At 40.3% G+C, this 13,868-nt stretch overlaps 1 protein-coding gene across 1 annotated transcript in view; it reads left to right on the top strand.

Moving 5' to 3' along the window:
* The window catches only part of plxna4 (plexin A4), a 241,588-nt gene that overhangs the window by 31,667 nt on the left and 196,053 nt on the right, over positions 1–13,868 (top strand). The window contains exon 3 of the mRNA XM_006780708.3: positions 11,967–12,149. Coding sequence (XP_006780771.1) covers positions 11,967–12,149 — 183 coding nt within the window. The remainder of the gene's footprint in view (positions 1–11,966; positions 12,150–13,868) is intronic.

Raw genomic sequence — 13,868 nt, 5'->3', positions numbered from 1 at the left:
TCATAGTGAAGTGGCATGCGACCTATAAAAAAAAAGAAAAAAGCTTCCTGTTCCCATCACTGTGTCAGCAGAAAAAACAGAACAAAACAGCGGGATTGCAATAAATTCACTCTCTGCTCTGTTCTCACTCATCCTTGAATTATTGCTCGCTTCACATGCCACTCTCCTTTTGCCTGTCCCCCAATAGAAATACTTACCATCCTTGTTTTGTCTCAGTGTCTTGGAGTCTCTACCCCTATCTCCTTTATTTCCCCTTACAGTGCTTTCCACAAGCACAGAGAGGAATACCATCCAAACACGGATGAGAAAAGCACAAGGTCGTCTCTAACTTGCTGGCAGGCCACGGTCGTCCCCTTATCCCTTTTGCTAATGATCATTAATTACATGTCATTAACTAACATGCCACGGGCCATTCTTTCACATTTGTCATGTGCTATCGACTTCACATTCTGAATTCACTCCAATTAATTAGATTATTCTACTCGGCCGCCGCTGTTTCCTTTAGTCTTTTTCTTGATCTCCCTCACAGTCCCCCATCACGTGTGCTCATCGCTCCCCTGTTTCATCCGTCACTTGAAAGGAACTCTTGCAATATTGCAGTCTCCGTCTTCCCCCCGTGCTCACTTTTCAGGTTATCGACTTTTCTCGCTTCGGTTTTATTCTGTGTTTGACCAACCTCTGAATGATGTTGTCTCCCGTGCTGGTCATCTTCATCCCTCCTCTGTCTGATTGCGGAGCTTAATCAGTTATTGGCTGCTGCTGCTGCTGCTGCTGATGATGAGTCAGTCTAGGCCACATCCTCAGGAAGGGAAGGGCTAGTGGATTCATTAAGGACCTCCAGACTGCTCCCCCTCCTCCTTCCCCACTCCCCACTTCACCCCACTCCATCCACATATCCGCTATCCTGCTTGCTGGCTGTCTCGCTAATTAAATCTCCATACATGATACGACTTGCTAAAGGTCAGAATCCATCACAATATCATTATTCTGTGATTAAACAAGTGTCTCTTGCTTCTTCCACCATACACCATGCTGGATGGCCTCGACCTGAAAATGCTGACTGAATCGGAACCTTTCATTTCTTATACCCGCTGTTTTCATTGGCTAGTGTTTTAAAACTATTCTCTATGCTCCTTTTCCTCCCAATATTTTTACTTATATTCCCAAATATCAGCACTCAGCACTAATATTTGCTAAGATAAAATATGAGACTAGATACATAAAAAATATGTATCACTGATGGAAATGCTTATCCTTCAATAGACAGCTTTCTTCATAAGCAGCCTGCTGTCCTGTCAGGATAAAGGAGCTTTAGATATTAACTCTATTAAACTCCCAAACTAAACAACAAACAGCTATGCTATAATTGAGGCCACCACAGTGGAAACAGACAGAAGGAGATCATGTCATGTTGGTCATGTGACACTTTCAGAGCTCCACCAAATAGTGAGACTTTGTCAAATAGAGGGACCGACTTTGATTAAAACTCTCACCGGGGCAGCAATCAATGGGAGAGGGAACCCAGCACTCTCTTGCTCTCTTGCATACAATTGTCTCTAACATAACTGTCTAATGCCTTTTATTGGGAGCGTTCAGCACAAGTTTAACATATCCACAAGTGAAATCAGCAAATGTAGCTGCTGCACTGATTTGCAGCAGCTGTGACTAGTGGCTGTAGCTCGTACCTCATGAGCTGTCTGCTGCTGGTAATACATGCAGCTTTTTTCAAAATCAGTTTTGAGTGAAAATAATCTCCCCATTAATCATTCCAGAAAGAAAATGATTTTCCGCCAGTGCATAGTGAAAAGGAAAACACGGATTAGGGAGTTATCTGAAGCACCTATCTTATGATATTCAGTGATTTTTTTTTTTTCTTCTCTCCCCCACTTCTGCACCTTATTTCAGCTCCAATATTCTCCCACCTTTTCTCACTTCTGGCTCTGCTTTAGCAATGTCTCGGTTTCATTCCAAAAATTGTCACGCTGTTTCGTTAGCTTCTCATTTGATTGTTTTCCCTAACCAATATTTATTATCTGTTGTAACTGCTCAGCTAACAGTTGGCAGGTGCAAGCATCCACAAACATGAATTTACAAAATATCACCGGTTTATCAAAGCCTGCCTCCTCCTATTGAAACCTGCCAGCAGAACACACAAATAAATCAACTTTGTTTCAGGCAGACCCCAGCAAGCATGTGTTCCGCGTAATGTACGCATTTGCAACAGCATATGTTTTAATATTAATGTATATTTACTCTCTCCCATCATTTTGCATTCCAGATTCTGTAACTGCAAGGATCTGTAAAGACTGATGTCATGTCAGCATGGACAACAAACACGAGTAAAACCCTATCCATTACATTTAAGTGGCAAAATGCTCAATTTTAAAGAAAATAGAGCATTTATTTAGCAATAAAACCAAAAAACTTAAAAAAAAACCTCTGTGTGCAGTAAAAAACAAATACCCCTGTTTTTCTTGATCACTTAAAAAGTAACCTGTGCTTTGATTGGCAACTCTTTATTCATCCATGCCAGTGTTGGTCAAGTTACTTGAAAAAAGTAATCAGTAATTAATTACTGATTACTTCCCCAAAAAAGTAATCCCGTTACTTTACTGATTACTTATTTTCAAAAGTAATTAATTACTTAGTTACTTAGTTACTTAGTTACTTTTTAAAAACATGATTTACAACCTGAATAGGTGATAAAGCGATAGATCTTTCAGCCCAATTCTACTTTTTCTACATAATCCATCATACAAAATGTAATCAAATGGAAAAGTCTCTTTTTAAAACTTGTTTTGTTAGTTTTAATCTTTTAACTTTATGCATGAAGCAAAATTTTAATTATATGCACCATTCTCTGACTGGAAGAAATTAGTTTAACATTTAAACCTATTTTCTGCACATTCCAGCACATAATAAATATATATATATATATATATATATATATATATATATATATATATATATATATATATATATAATTTTTTTTTTTTTTTTGTGTTTACACTCACTCTTTCAGATGCAAGTAAAACACAGCAGAAAATAAATAAAGTCAAAGACTAGCGGTCCTTTTGCTCTATTTTCACCTGTAAAGCAGGAGTAGAGTAGGCGGAGGTTTATCCTGGTGCAGGTGTGCCGCAGTGGTCAGTGGAAGGATACCGCAGTTTCTCTGTGAGTTTGTCATTACATCGTAGCTACTCGGTGCTTGCTTGGAAGTTTAGTTTTTTTCGCTGTAAAAAGAAGTTTTCTTCCCACGCACAGCGGACACTAATGTTTTTGTCACTTTTTACGGAATCAAACTCAAAATAAGGTCAGTACTTCCACGCTTTAAACGCTGCACGCTCATACTCTCTCCCGCACTCATATGTTATCCATTGTTGATCTGCACACAGCTGTTGTCACGAACATCACACTGGCTTACGTCACTGTCATGAGACATTCTCGCAAGAAAATCACGGTTTTAGTAACGCAGTAACGCAGCGTTCCTATGGGAAAGTAACGGTAATCTAATTACCGTTTTTGCAATAGTAATCCCTTACTTTACTCGTTACTTGAAAAAAGTAATCCATGCTAAAGTTAAGTTTGCTCAGATTAGCTTAACTAGTAGTATAATGTTTACTAACCCAATCAGATCTGTTATGTCAAGGCAAGCATGTCTATTGCAGGTCTATTAAGATATGCAGGTTCTATGGTAAAAGAATAGTAAGGCTAACTTCACGTGTTAAAATTAACTCTAGCAAAAATACACCCATAGAAAAGGAGGCAGGAGGTAAATTTTTAAAACCTGCATTCCCCTTTATGGCATAGATGGACTTACTTCTCATAAATATTGACACTAAAACAACTTATTTCTGGAAAACTGTCATCTGCAGACATTACAATCACCAGATTCTGTATATTGATTACATCATGATTCCACATGAAAAATAAATGCAAAAATCTCACGATGATGTTGATTTTGATGGAAAGGATAGGATGGCGAGATTAGCGATTAACTCAAAATCAGTGGAGATGTCTATAATCAGGAGGTATAGATTACAGCTGTAGTACCTGTAATCAGAGCTGCAAAGTCTCTCAAAAACTGGTGGTCAAGTACTTCACACCTGGCACAGGAGGTATCAGCTGAAATTGGATTCCCTTCGACAGCTCATGCAGTCTGAAGAACATTACCTAATGTCAGCTTCTATGTGAAAGTAAAGTTTTTCTCCAGACACAAAACTGCGAGATTAAAGTTTGCTTAAGAATATGAAAGAAAACAAGAAGACTACAGGACCCATTGTTTGATCATATAAGACCTAGATAGCTTTGTTTGACCCACATGTTGGACCTGAATTTGCCCCTGGGCTAACCGGCAGGGGAGCACTGTGTGATGACATAGTGATACGTGAGCTTTAAGGTGCTGATGACACCATGCCCGTGGATATACCAAAACACTGGCTGACAAGATGACACTGCTGCTCTAGAAGCTTTGCAGAAAAGAAATATTGCAACATAATAATGATCTAAAGCCCACTGCCAAAATCACACGAGATTCTAAAGGAGACCAAAGGGAAATATGACTCGTCCACGTGCTCTGTGCTGCATGACCTGAATTAAATAGAACAATTTTGGAGTATTTTGAAGGGAACGGTAGAGCAAAGGAAAGATGGAAAAAATAATGTAAAAAATGGAAGAATATTTTAATATACTTTAATTTGTTCCTACTGATCATTCTCTAACATCAAATGCAATCACTGTAAGGCAATACAATTTGGAATCATTTGACATATAAGTGATATTACACAGGGGTGCATTCACTCATGCACTGTATATATTTATTCATCTTCAGTCCTAATCATTGTTACTGGTTGTCAAGAAAGCCCCCAGGGTCCTATACAAAGAGGAAGATAAGCCTAATTGTGACAGCTCTTGTAGTCCGTGTCGACACCTGTACATTCAGACTGAATTTTGATCATGATTCAGTCAGAGAACTGAAAAAAAGCAGTCTCCTTTGGAATGCCCTGTGGATGCCTTAACAAAGCAGCAAAAAGCAATGAACCTCAGCCATCAGAAAGATTCACCCCGACTACACTGCACATTTATTTTTAAGACGATGAATTCCGTTTTTGAGTTTATCTTCCTGCTTTCCTTTGAATTGTTCTATCCATATATTTTCCTGTCTCTGCTAATGCATATTATTAGGTTTCTGGGTCACTACTTTTTACTTCCACGTGTTGAACTCTTGTTTGCTGTGCAATTCAATTCTCCCCTTTGGCGCTGAGTTCCTATTTCACTTATTATGCCTGAAACAAATATCAGAAAGCAAAAAAGCTTGCAGGTTGGACAGTTTCCAAAACTGACAGATTTGAGGAGAGGGAAATAGAAAAATCATCTGTGGAAAGAAATGCAACATTTGGACTAAAGAATGAACAAGGAACCCTTAGGAGGGTACATAATTCTGGCGCTATATATATATATATATATATATAAAATATAGCAAAGTTTCAGATTGAGTTATGCACTTAGTACATGCACCTTTACTTTATGGTGGTGGTGGTGTGTGTATGTCGTGATCACAAGTGCAATGGAGGCCAACATGGGTCAGTAACTGGATAGACTGTGTCTCAGCACAGTGTGAAACACACTCACTCTTAGTCACACAGACAGTGTAGGCTCATCTGAGCTAACAGACTCGATTTCTGTGTATATAGATATACTTTACCTGGTGGTTTTGGTTCTGGTAGAAAATTATATTTTTCTTTTGGACGTTAGCTTGCCCCTTGCCAATGCCTCTCCCTTTTTGAATCTGGACTTAGGAATGGGAATAGTGCACATTAGGCTACTCTAGTCATAAAGATGTTTTTCTTTAACAGGATGAGAGTAATATTGAATGATGGCTATTTTGCCTAAGATATAAGTGCCATCATCTTCCAGAACTACTGTGAGTTACAGTTAATGCTCCTACTGCAAACCATAAACAGAGATCTGAACAAGTCTGTTTTTAAATGAGATAAATGGTTACTAATGACCCAGTCAAACAAACAAAAAAAAATCCTTAAAAACTTAAACGTTTTAGATTGTTTCCAATTGGTGAACTGCAAGTTTTCATAAGGAACTGAAATTGAAGTGTAAGCTGTGAGTGCTGTATGTTTTACTCTAAAACTCCTGTTGCTGCAGGATCTATACAGGAAAAAATGTTTCATTATAGAAAAATCCAATGTTGACATTTTATCTTGCAAAAACAAAACAAAAAACCCAAACACTGCAAACCCTCTTAGTCATGACATAATTCCCTAATGCCACCAATCATCCTGGCAGGTTAGTCATTTAGCACAGTTGGGCAAGAGGAAAATACCAGATATCCAAGTGGCTAATTATGCAAAGAGCAACTCCTATGATACTTTATTTTCATTGGCTGTTTTGTGAGAGAATGGTCCCCATGTTATAATCAGGAGGTTTACAGTAAAATAAGCTAATCATAGTCAACAAATGTTCAGGGATAAAAATAGATTGATCGGTGAAGTAATTTAAAGTGCCAGAAGCAGGATAATAACCGCAATGAAAAAAGCTAAATTTGCAAGAAATTGTTTCTTTGGAGCCTTTAGTGGTTGAGTAGTGACAAGTGACATGAAGTAAATGTCTCTGTGGTTTAACGTGTGCCATTAACTTTTGGAACTTGCAGCCGATGGAATGGGCCCTCACAACAGCACAAGCCCAGATTAGGCCATACATCAGAGAGCGTTGGAGAGCGGATCTCTTTCAGTCCCCCACTAATCGCATTGAGCAACTCTCTCGTTTCCGCGCGCGCTCACTGCCCCCTCTCTCTTTCTCCACTCTGTATCTACTGATTCCTCTGCACAATCCAGAAGAGAGCTCTCTTTGTACTGGTGCTGGCAGGCGGACAGAAGCAGAGAGATGGATATGGCTGAGAGTGACCTGATTCTGCCTCAGTGCCTGGCCTCTGTCCAAATACAGAGACTCTGCTCTCTTGTCCCTCTGTCTTTAGGGAGGAACCCTCTATCTTTCTCCTCTGTTGCTACGCTGTGGGATGCTGGCTTACTTACCTGCCAGGCTTGAGCAAGAAATTAGTTTGTTTACTTTAGAGGCTTTTGAGTAGCTACAGTAGACTGCTATTATTCAAACAGGTACCACATTTTCAGACATATTCAACTATATTTACCCGTGTATCTATTTGATTTAAATCCAAGACCTCCTATTCCTATGGACTGAGATGTTTGGAGGGACCGAAACGTCTTCAATGTTTTGGGTCACTCATTTGTTAACAGAAAAGAAGAGATATTGGGATAAAGAGTGAGCTCATACTGAGTGAACCGAAGGTGATCGCTTGTCTTTGATGAAACACATTATAAAAGAAGGTCCATTGAGAATTAATAAATATGCGAGGGGAAAAAATGAGGTGTGCTGACAAAAAGAGGAGGAATAAAACATGTTAGAAGCAGTGACGGCACTGGCAGACAGTCTCATGAGCTATATATTGTTATTTATTTGCCAGTAAGAATTGCCACTTTTGGTGGTTGTGTAATAAAAATGCATCTTCTTCCTGAAAGCACTGACAGACAAAATGTATTTCATTAGATTGTAAAGTGGAGGATGGAGATAGTGGTGATTGGCAACCAGGAAAAATAAGTCATTGTGCGTTAGAGGGAAGAAATGATAAAACAGATGCTCTTTTTTTTTTACACGTAAACACATCCTCTCCTTCCACATGCATCACCCACAGATGCACAGATGTGAATGATGTTTTTGCACTGATGAAACATGATTAATCTTTGCAGGAGTGGCTGCACTTTAGTCATTGTCCAAGGAAGTTTCTAATCACTGAAGCCTGAAATTCTACAAAGCACAGTCCATATTGCTTCTAATAGACTCTGTTAACCTTTGAACCCAAGCATGATGCAGCATTTAGAGGGTGTTTTCTTCCTGTCACATAGATGAGGAGTAATAGTAGTACAAATTGATGCAAGGAAGCTGCATTACACATTACTGAAGAAAAATAGGAGGGGTTTGAGGGGTGGCAGTTGACCCTTTAAGGAGTGACCCTGGTTTTCATTGGAGCACCATTAGTCTAGCATAGTGCTACCACATGACTTTGAGGACAGGGAGTGCATTCTTGGCAGCCTTTCATTCTGAAAAGGTCATGTCAGGAAAGGCGAGAAAAGAGAAAAAAAAATGGAGAAAGTCTTCTACTTGTATGTTTTCACTGTGCTCCGATATTCGTCTTTGTTTAGATTCTTTGGCATCTCTGTCTTTTTGGTATCTATCATTTATCCCCTTTTCTTTCTGTCACTCTTCCTGTCCCTTTTTATCCTTATCTCAACCCTTTAACCATATGGCATGATCTTGACCTAAATTCAGGTCATCTCTATCGATCGTTCCTACTGCTCTATACAATCCCACTTTATAGCCCGAGGCTTGCGGCCTAGAGCAACCATGTTCCATTTGTCTAATGAAAGCAGATCCCACACTTCCACTGTGGCTTGGTGTGAGGCTTCTGATAATGATGGTGGCCTTTAGTGACAGCTTGTTTGGAGACACCCAGTAGTTGCAGGATTTCTCGAAAGCCCACAGGGTGCACTTCCAGTAAGAAAAATGGAAAAATGGGGCAAAGGATGACTCTGCCCATCAAAGCGACCTTCACCTGACAGTTCACACTTCTAGATTTGAAAATTCAGTTGGATTTTCGTTGCATGCCAGGATAATCCTTTTGCTATTTTACTATGAAAACATTTTGATTTTAAATGAATAATTTCAGGTAACGTTTATTTTATGCTGTCAACCTCATTTTGCCAATTATTAATGCTGGACTAATAGTGTATATTTATATTGCATTTAACAAGCTTCATTTTGACATTCAAAGTACATAAAAACTAGGGGTGCAACGATACACAAAATTCACGGTTCGGTTCGGTTCGATACTTTGGTGTCACGGTTCGATATTTTTTTCGATACAAAAAAAAATGTTCATGCCTTTTTAATTTGTCATTTATTAAATTTTCACGGCACATTCTGCACCACCTCTCTGTGCGTTCATCATTTGTTTGAAGCCAGCTCACCTCCTGCAACCACTTTTCCGAGAATACGCGCTTCTTTTGTGGTTCGGACTCCTTCTGACATTTCTTTGGAGGTGGAGGAACATCACAGTAATTGCTTAAAGGAGCTTCTCCGACATCTTTAAGAGTTCTAAACAAATGTCTGTCCTCCTCCTGAAAATCTTATGTATGCAAACACGCGTTGCAACTTCTTATCTTGTGCGCGTTTTTTATTTTGACAGCGAATGCGCACCTGCGGACCACTTATGTGCAGCCCTGGTTATTTAGCTCGTCATATTGCAGCCACAGAAATTCTTTTGTCCATGAAACCATAAAGCTGCACTTTCTTTTTGCCTTATAGTCTGATTTGTCATAACTTTTCCGTTTTGTGGTAAGCTTTTCTTTGGCTGTCACTTCTTCACCCTGACCTGTCTTATTTGGCTCAGCAGAACTAAAATATATATCCTGCTGCTTTGACACACGCACTCACATAACGCTCAGCGACTCTCTGCGCGATCAACCTCTCACATGTTTAAGCTTGCTGCGGGAGATTTCACTTGTCATGTTTGCATAGTAAGCTAATGATTGATAAGACGATGTCAGAGGAATTGGTGCGCAAATTATCATAACTCACCAATCAGTGCTGTCGCTCTCTATACACAGTTCGGGAGATTGCAAAGTGAAAGCAAAAAACAAGCGCAAATTCAAACGCGATTTCAATATGTCACATATTGACAGTGGCTCACCGATGCCAATGACATAATTAACCAGCTACATTTCCGAAAGAATGCAAAAGCATTGACATATATTTTTCCTTCCTACGATAGCCCGACGGGCAGGGCAGAGATAGATTTTGGTAGCCCGACTGGAAAAATCGCTAGCGATTTTGCGAGCCCTGTATCTGATTGAGGAATCACTCATCTTTGGAAAAGAGAGTTTATTACAGAGAAATGGCTCTTTCCAAAATAAAAGCTATACTATACGCTTCTTCTGGGCTATATTCTCAGTAGCATATTAAACATATCAGGTCCCCATAAGGAGAATCATGTGCTAAGAGCTGTCTAAATGACTCGGGTAAAGTTTGTAGCATGCTGCCTGTTGTTTTTGTCTGCTTCCACTTGTCTTTGCACTAGGATGACGTCGGCGTAAATGTGCAGTCATATTAGTTGTCTTCCCACTAGTGCTGTCAGCGTAAATCTCGTTGAAATGACGTTAACGCCACAACACGGCAAATCTCCGTTAACAAGCTACTGCGGATCGCCTGGTGCGTGGGACTGGACAGCCAACACGTTAACGAGCTAACTGCGCTAACACACTAGTTCCCACCCATGTAATTGAGCATTGCTGGCACATCCAACATACTGTTTTACTATAGTCCATGACGCGCTTACCTTCAGGGTCATACGTCACTTGAAAACCAAAATAGTTCCAAACGCCAGATCTGAATGAGGGTAGGGGAGGTTCAATTTGCCATGTTGCAACGAGAGCTTAGCTTCTGTCTGCTAGCTTGCCCTGCACTCAGTGAATCTGCGTTCGACTACTCCGCCTAGACTGCACTGTCGAGCGCAGATCCACTGAGCACTCAACACATACAGCACCGGCAGAAGGAAAGTTGATAAAATAAATTAAAAATGTTGTATTGTTCGATACATATGCGTACCGAACCGAAAGCACTGTATCGAACGGTTCAATATCAATACGAGTATCGTTGCACCCCTAATAAAAACATATTTTTATAAAATTAGGGATCGTTAAGAACCGTCCAGCAAAATGCAGCTGAATCTGGTGCTTCACCTTTGGATTTATTACCAAATAACTTTTCCAGCGGTACAATTACCAGTGCACAGCTAGTGTGGATTGACTATAAGGCATTGCTCTACTTTTTTGTCGACTCTGGTGAGGACACTGGTGTCAAAGAAGTGAATCCATTTGCACAATTAATGGCTGACCTTTCAGGATCCAGTCAATACAGTAAAGTGTGGATATCATGAACAATGAAATTTACTGATGGTTTTGATCATTTCTTTTCTTTTTAAGGAAAGCGGTACCACGTGCAGTTGCATTTCACCCTGCAGCAAACCACAACATTACGAAGCGATTAATCAAGCAGCGGCTGCTTCAGTCATAAACTGAAAAAAAAAAAAAAAAGCGTTTCAACCCATGCGCTCCGAATAATGACCAATCCACCACGCCATTGTTCTCTTATCAAAACCTATAAGTCATTCTGCCCACTGTGACTGCAGAAAAAATACCAGCTGACAGGATTAAACACATGCACGCAAACATAAAGTGTAGAGAGGCATAGGACATGAAGCACACCTATCTACATGTAATTACAAAATCACAGCGGCATGTCTACACTGAAAGCGTAACAGAAGAACCTCGTCTAGAGTTGTAGTTCTCCCTGCTCTAAATCGGTTTCTATATATATTTAAATGCATTGCAGTGTTTTGCCTCACAGCCCTGTGATAATGCAGCACTGCTTTTCCTTTTTTTCTCTTTTTTTTAAACTCAGTTCACGTTGAATCACTTCACATTGGATATCTTGCTGCACAGGCATTTCTACAGTTGCTGTTGCATTGGGTGGACGGTAGGGAATTGTGCCTGACAGAGCAGCCTCTGGCATTATTACAGAACTTGAGGCTGACTGCAGTCTTCTCCCATTCTCGTCTCTTCTTTTTCCCTCCCCACATTTGCTGTATCTTGTGGCCAGCCGATGGTCAGAGATTATCTTTCACATCCAAAATGTTTCTCCACCCTGCTCATCTTCCCTTATAGAAATACCCTTTACAGTCAGATGTTGTATTTTTGTTCTCACGAGAAATTAACATATGAATTCATAGGAGTTTGCCAAATGAGCACCTCACGCAGCACCATTTTAGTTTTTATGGGTTAAAAAAAATCTGATTGCGCTAATTGTTGTTTTCCTTGCAGCTCTTGACCATTGACGACGACTTTTGTGGCCTGGACATGAATGCTCCATTGGGCGTCTCTGAGATGGTGAGAGGCAAGCCTCTCTTTTCTGACGCCGTTGACAAAATGTCCTCAGTCATTGCCTACGTCTACAAGAACCACTCGCTGGTCTTCGTGGGAACAAAAAGCGGTCAAGTCAAGAAGGTAAGGGAGACAAATATAGGTTGAAAGATAGCACAGATGGTTGAATTGATAGAGGGAGAGATTTGCTTTCTCTCAGTTAGAATGTAGAGTAAGGGCTGGGAATTGGGGACTACTGGATTGGAGGAAGGATAGTAGTAAGGAGGCAGATTGACTTTCAGGCAAATCAGCTGACTCGGCTGTATTCGCAGTAGAAGAGATGTGTGTGTTTGTGTGTAGGTGTGTACATAAAACAGTGGGAGAGCGGATGGAGGAAGTGTGTGTACTTCAGGGTAGAGAGAAAGCGAGTGTGGTGTGTGCATGCGTGTGTGTGTGTTTTGAGGAAAGGGGATCAGGCGTGCCCCTTTGGGGGTTTATTCCTACAGTAAAGCCTATCTGGTATCTCTCAACATCCTCCTCATCCACTGCGCCATATATCACACATACACTCGTATTCGCCTGTATCAGTGGTATCCGCTGTACTTTTCCCTCACTTTGGACTTGTATAAAATCCACAGCCCTGGGGGCCGATTGTAGCACACATCAGCATGTTGCAGAAGTTGCTAGACAGCCCAGATCAGCATGTTGCAGAATTGATTGGATGAAGTTTCTTAGCTCTTCCTCGAGGCAAATTAAGTCATCAGAATAAAATTAAATACATCATTTATTAAGAAATTTAGGCAAATTCATAGCCTGGTGATGAAAGGAACTATGAGTCACTCCCGTCCTTTATAATTTAGGGTTTCTCACATCTGTGTGTGTAGTAACTGAACGTTGTAGTAATGATCCTAGGTTACAAAAATCTTCTCTACAAATTTCTAGAATTCTTTTAACTAGGGCATTTGTGAGTGTCTTTGTGACCATAACTGTTTGTCTTAGAAGAACATGTCACACTCTGTGTGACAGAAGAGCCTCTAACTCCACAAGATTTGTCTCCTCAGAGTTAAACAGCACTGGATAAGCTGGGCTTTGGAGTGTTGTGGTTACCACCTTAGACTCCCTTCATGCCCCTGTGCCCTCCTGCGTGTGGTAGCCCTTTTCAGAGTTAATGGGATGATGCACTGCTGCTAGGTGTGATAGAACTTGGTAGCAACCTGTACTTTCACTGTACTTCCCCACACATTCACACACATATACACACGCACATATGTATTATAAGGCCATGACTGAGACTAATTCTAGAGGGCGGTTAGGCCAGTGAGTCTTAAAGGCCTGGGGAAGGAGAGGAGCACAGGAGAGATGAGTGAGGGAAGCGAGGTAGGGTTGAGCAGCAGGGGCTGAACAGAGATGAGCTATATTCCAGAAATGAAAGTCATAAAAGGAGAAAGAGTGTTTGTGTGAGACAGTAGAAGGATGAAAAACAGAGGAAACAAAGATACTACTGAGATCAGAATGTGGACCCAATGCTGAAAGGTCTTCTGCTGATACACACAGGCAAATTGAACACTATTTCTTCTATAATGTTTATATTATATTGCTTCCACTAAATTCCTGTATGAATCCAGTCTGCAGGATTGTTCAGATTCATTATATTCAGGCATAAAGAAAAAAAACCTCCGAAACCTAACACACAAAGGTGATCAATACTCTGTGTCAACACAGTTGTACACACATTGGGCTATTACAGCCACATCCTCCCCTCCCATGTATATACTTCCCCTCCCATGTCATTAACTGTATACCATTAGATGACATCACAGGCAATAAAAGACAACAACAAGACAATAAAAAGTCTGAACTTCA

This window comes from Neolamprologus brichardi, chromosome 17 (genome assembly GCF_056152115.1).
Source record: "Neolamprologus brichardi isolate AB-2024 chromosome 17, ASM5615211v1, whole genome shotgun sequence".
Taxonomy (NCBI): Eukaryota; Metazoa; Chordata; class Actinopteri; order Cichliformes; family Cichlidae; genus Neolamprologus; species Neolamprologus brichardi.
The sequence above is the reverse complement of the archived record's forward strand: the minus strand, read 5'-3'. Positions and strand labels throughout refer to the sequence as shown.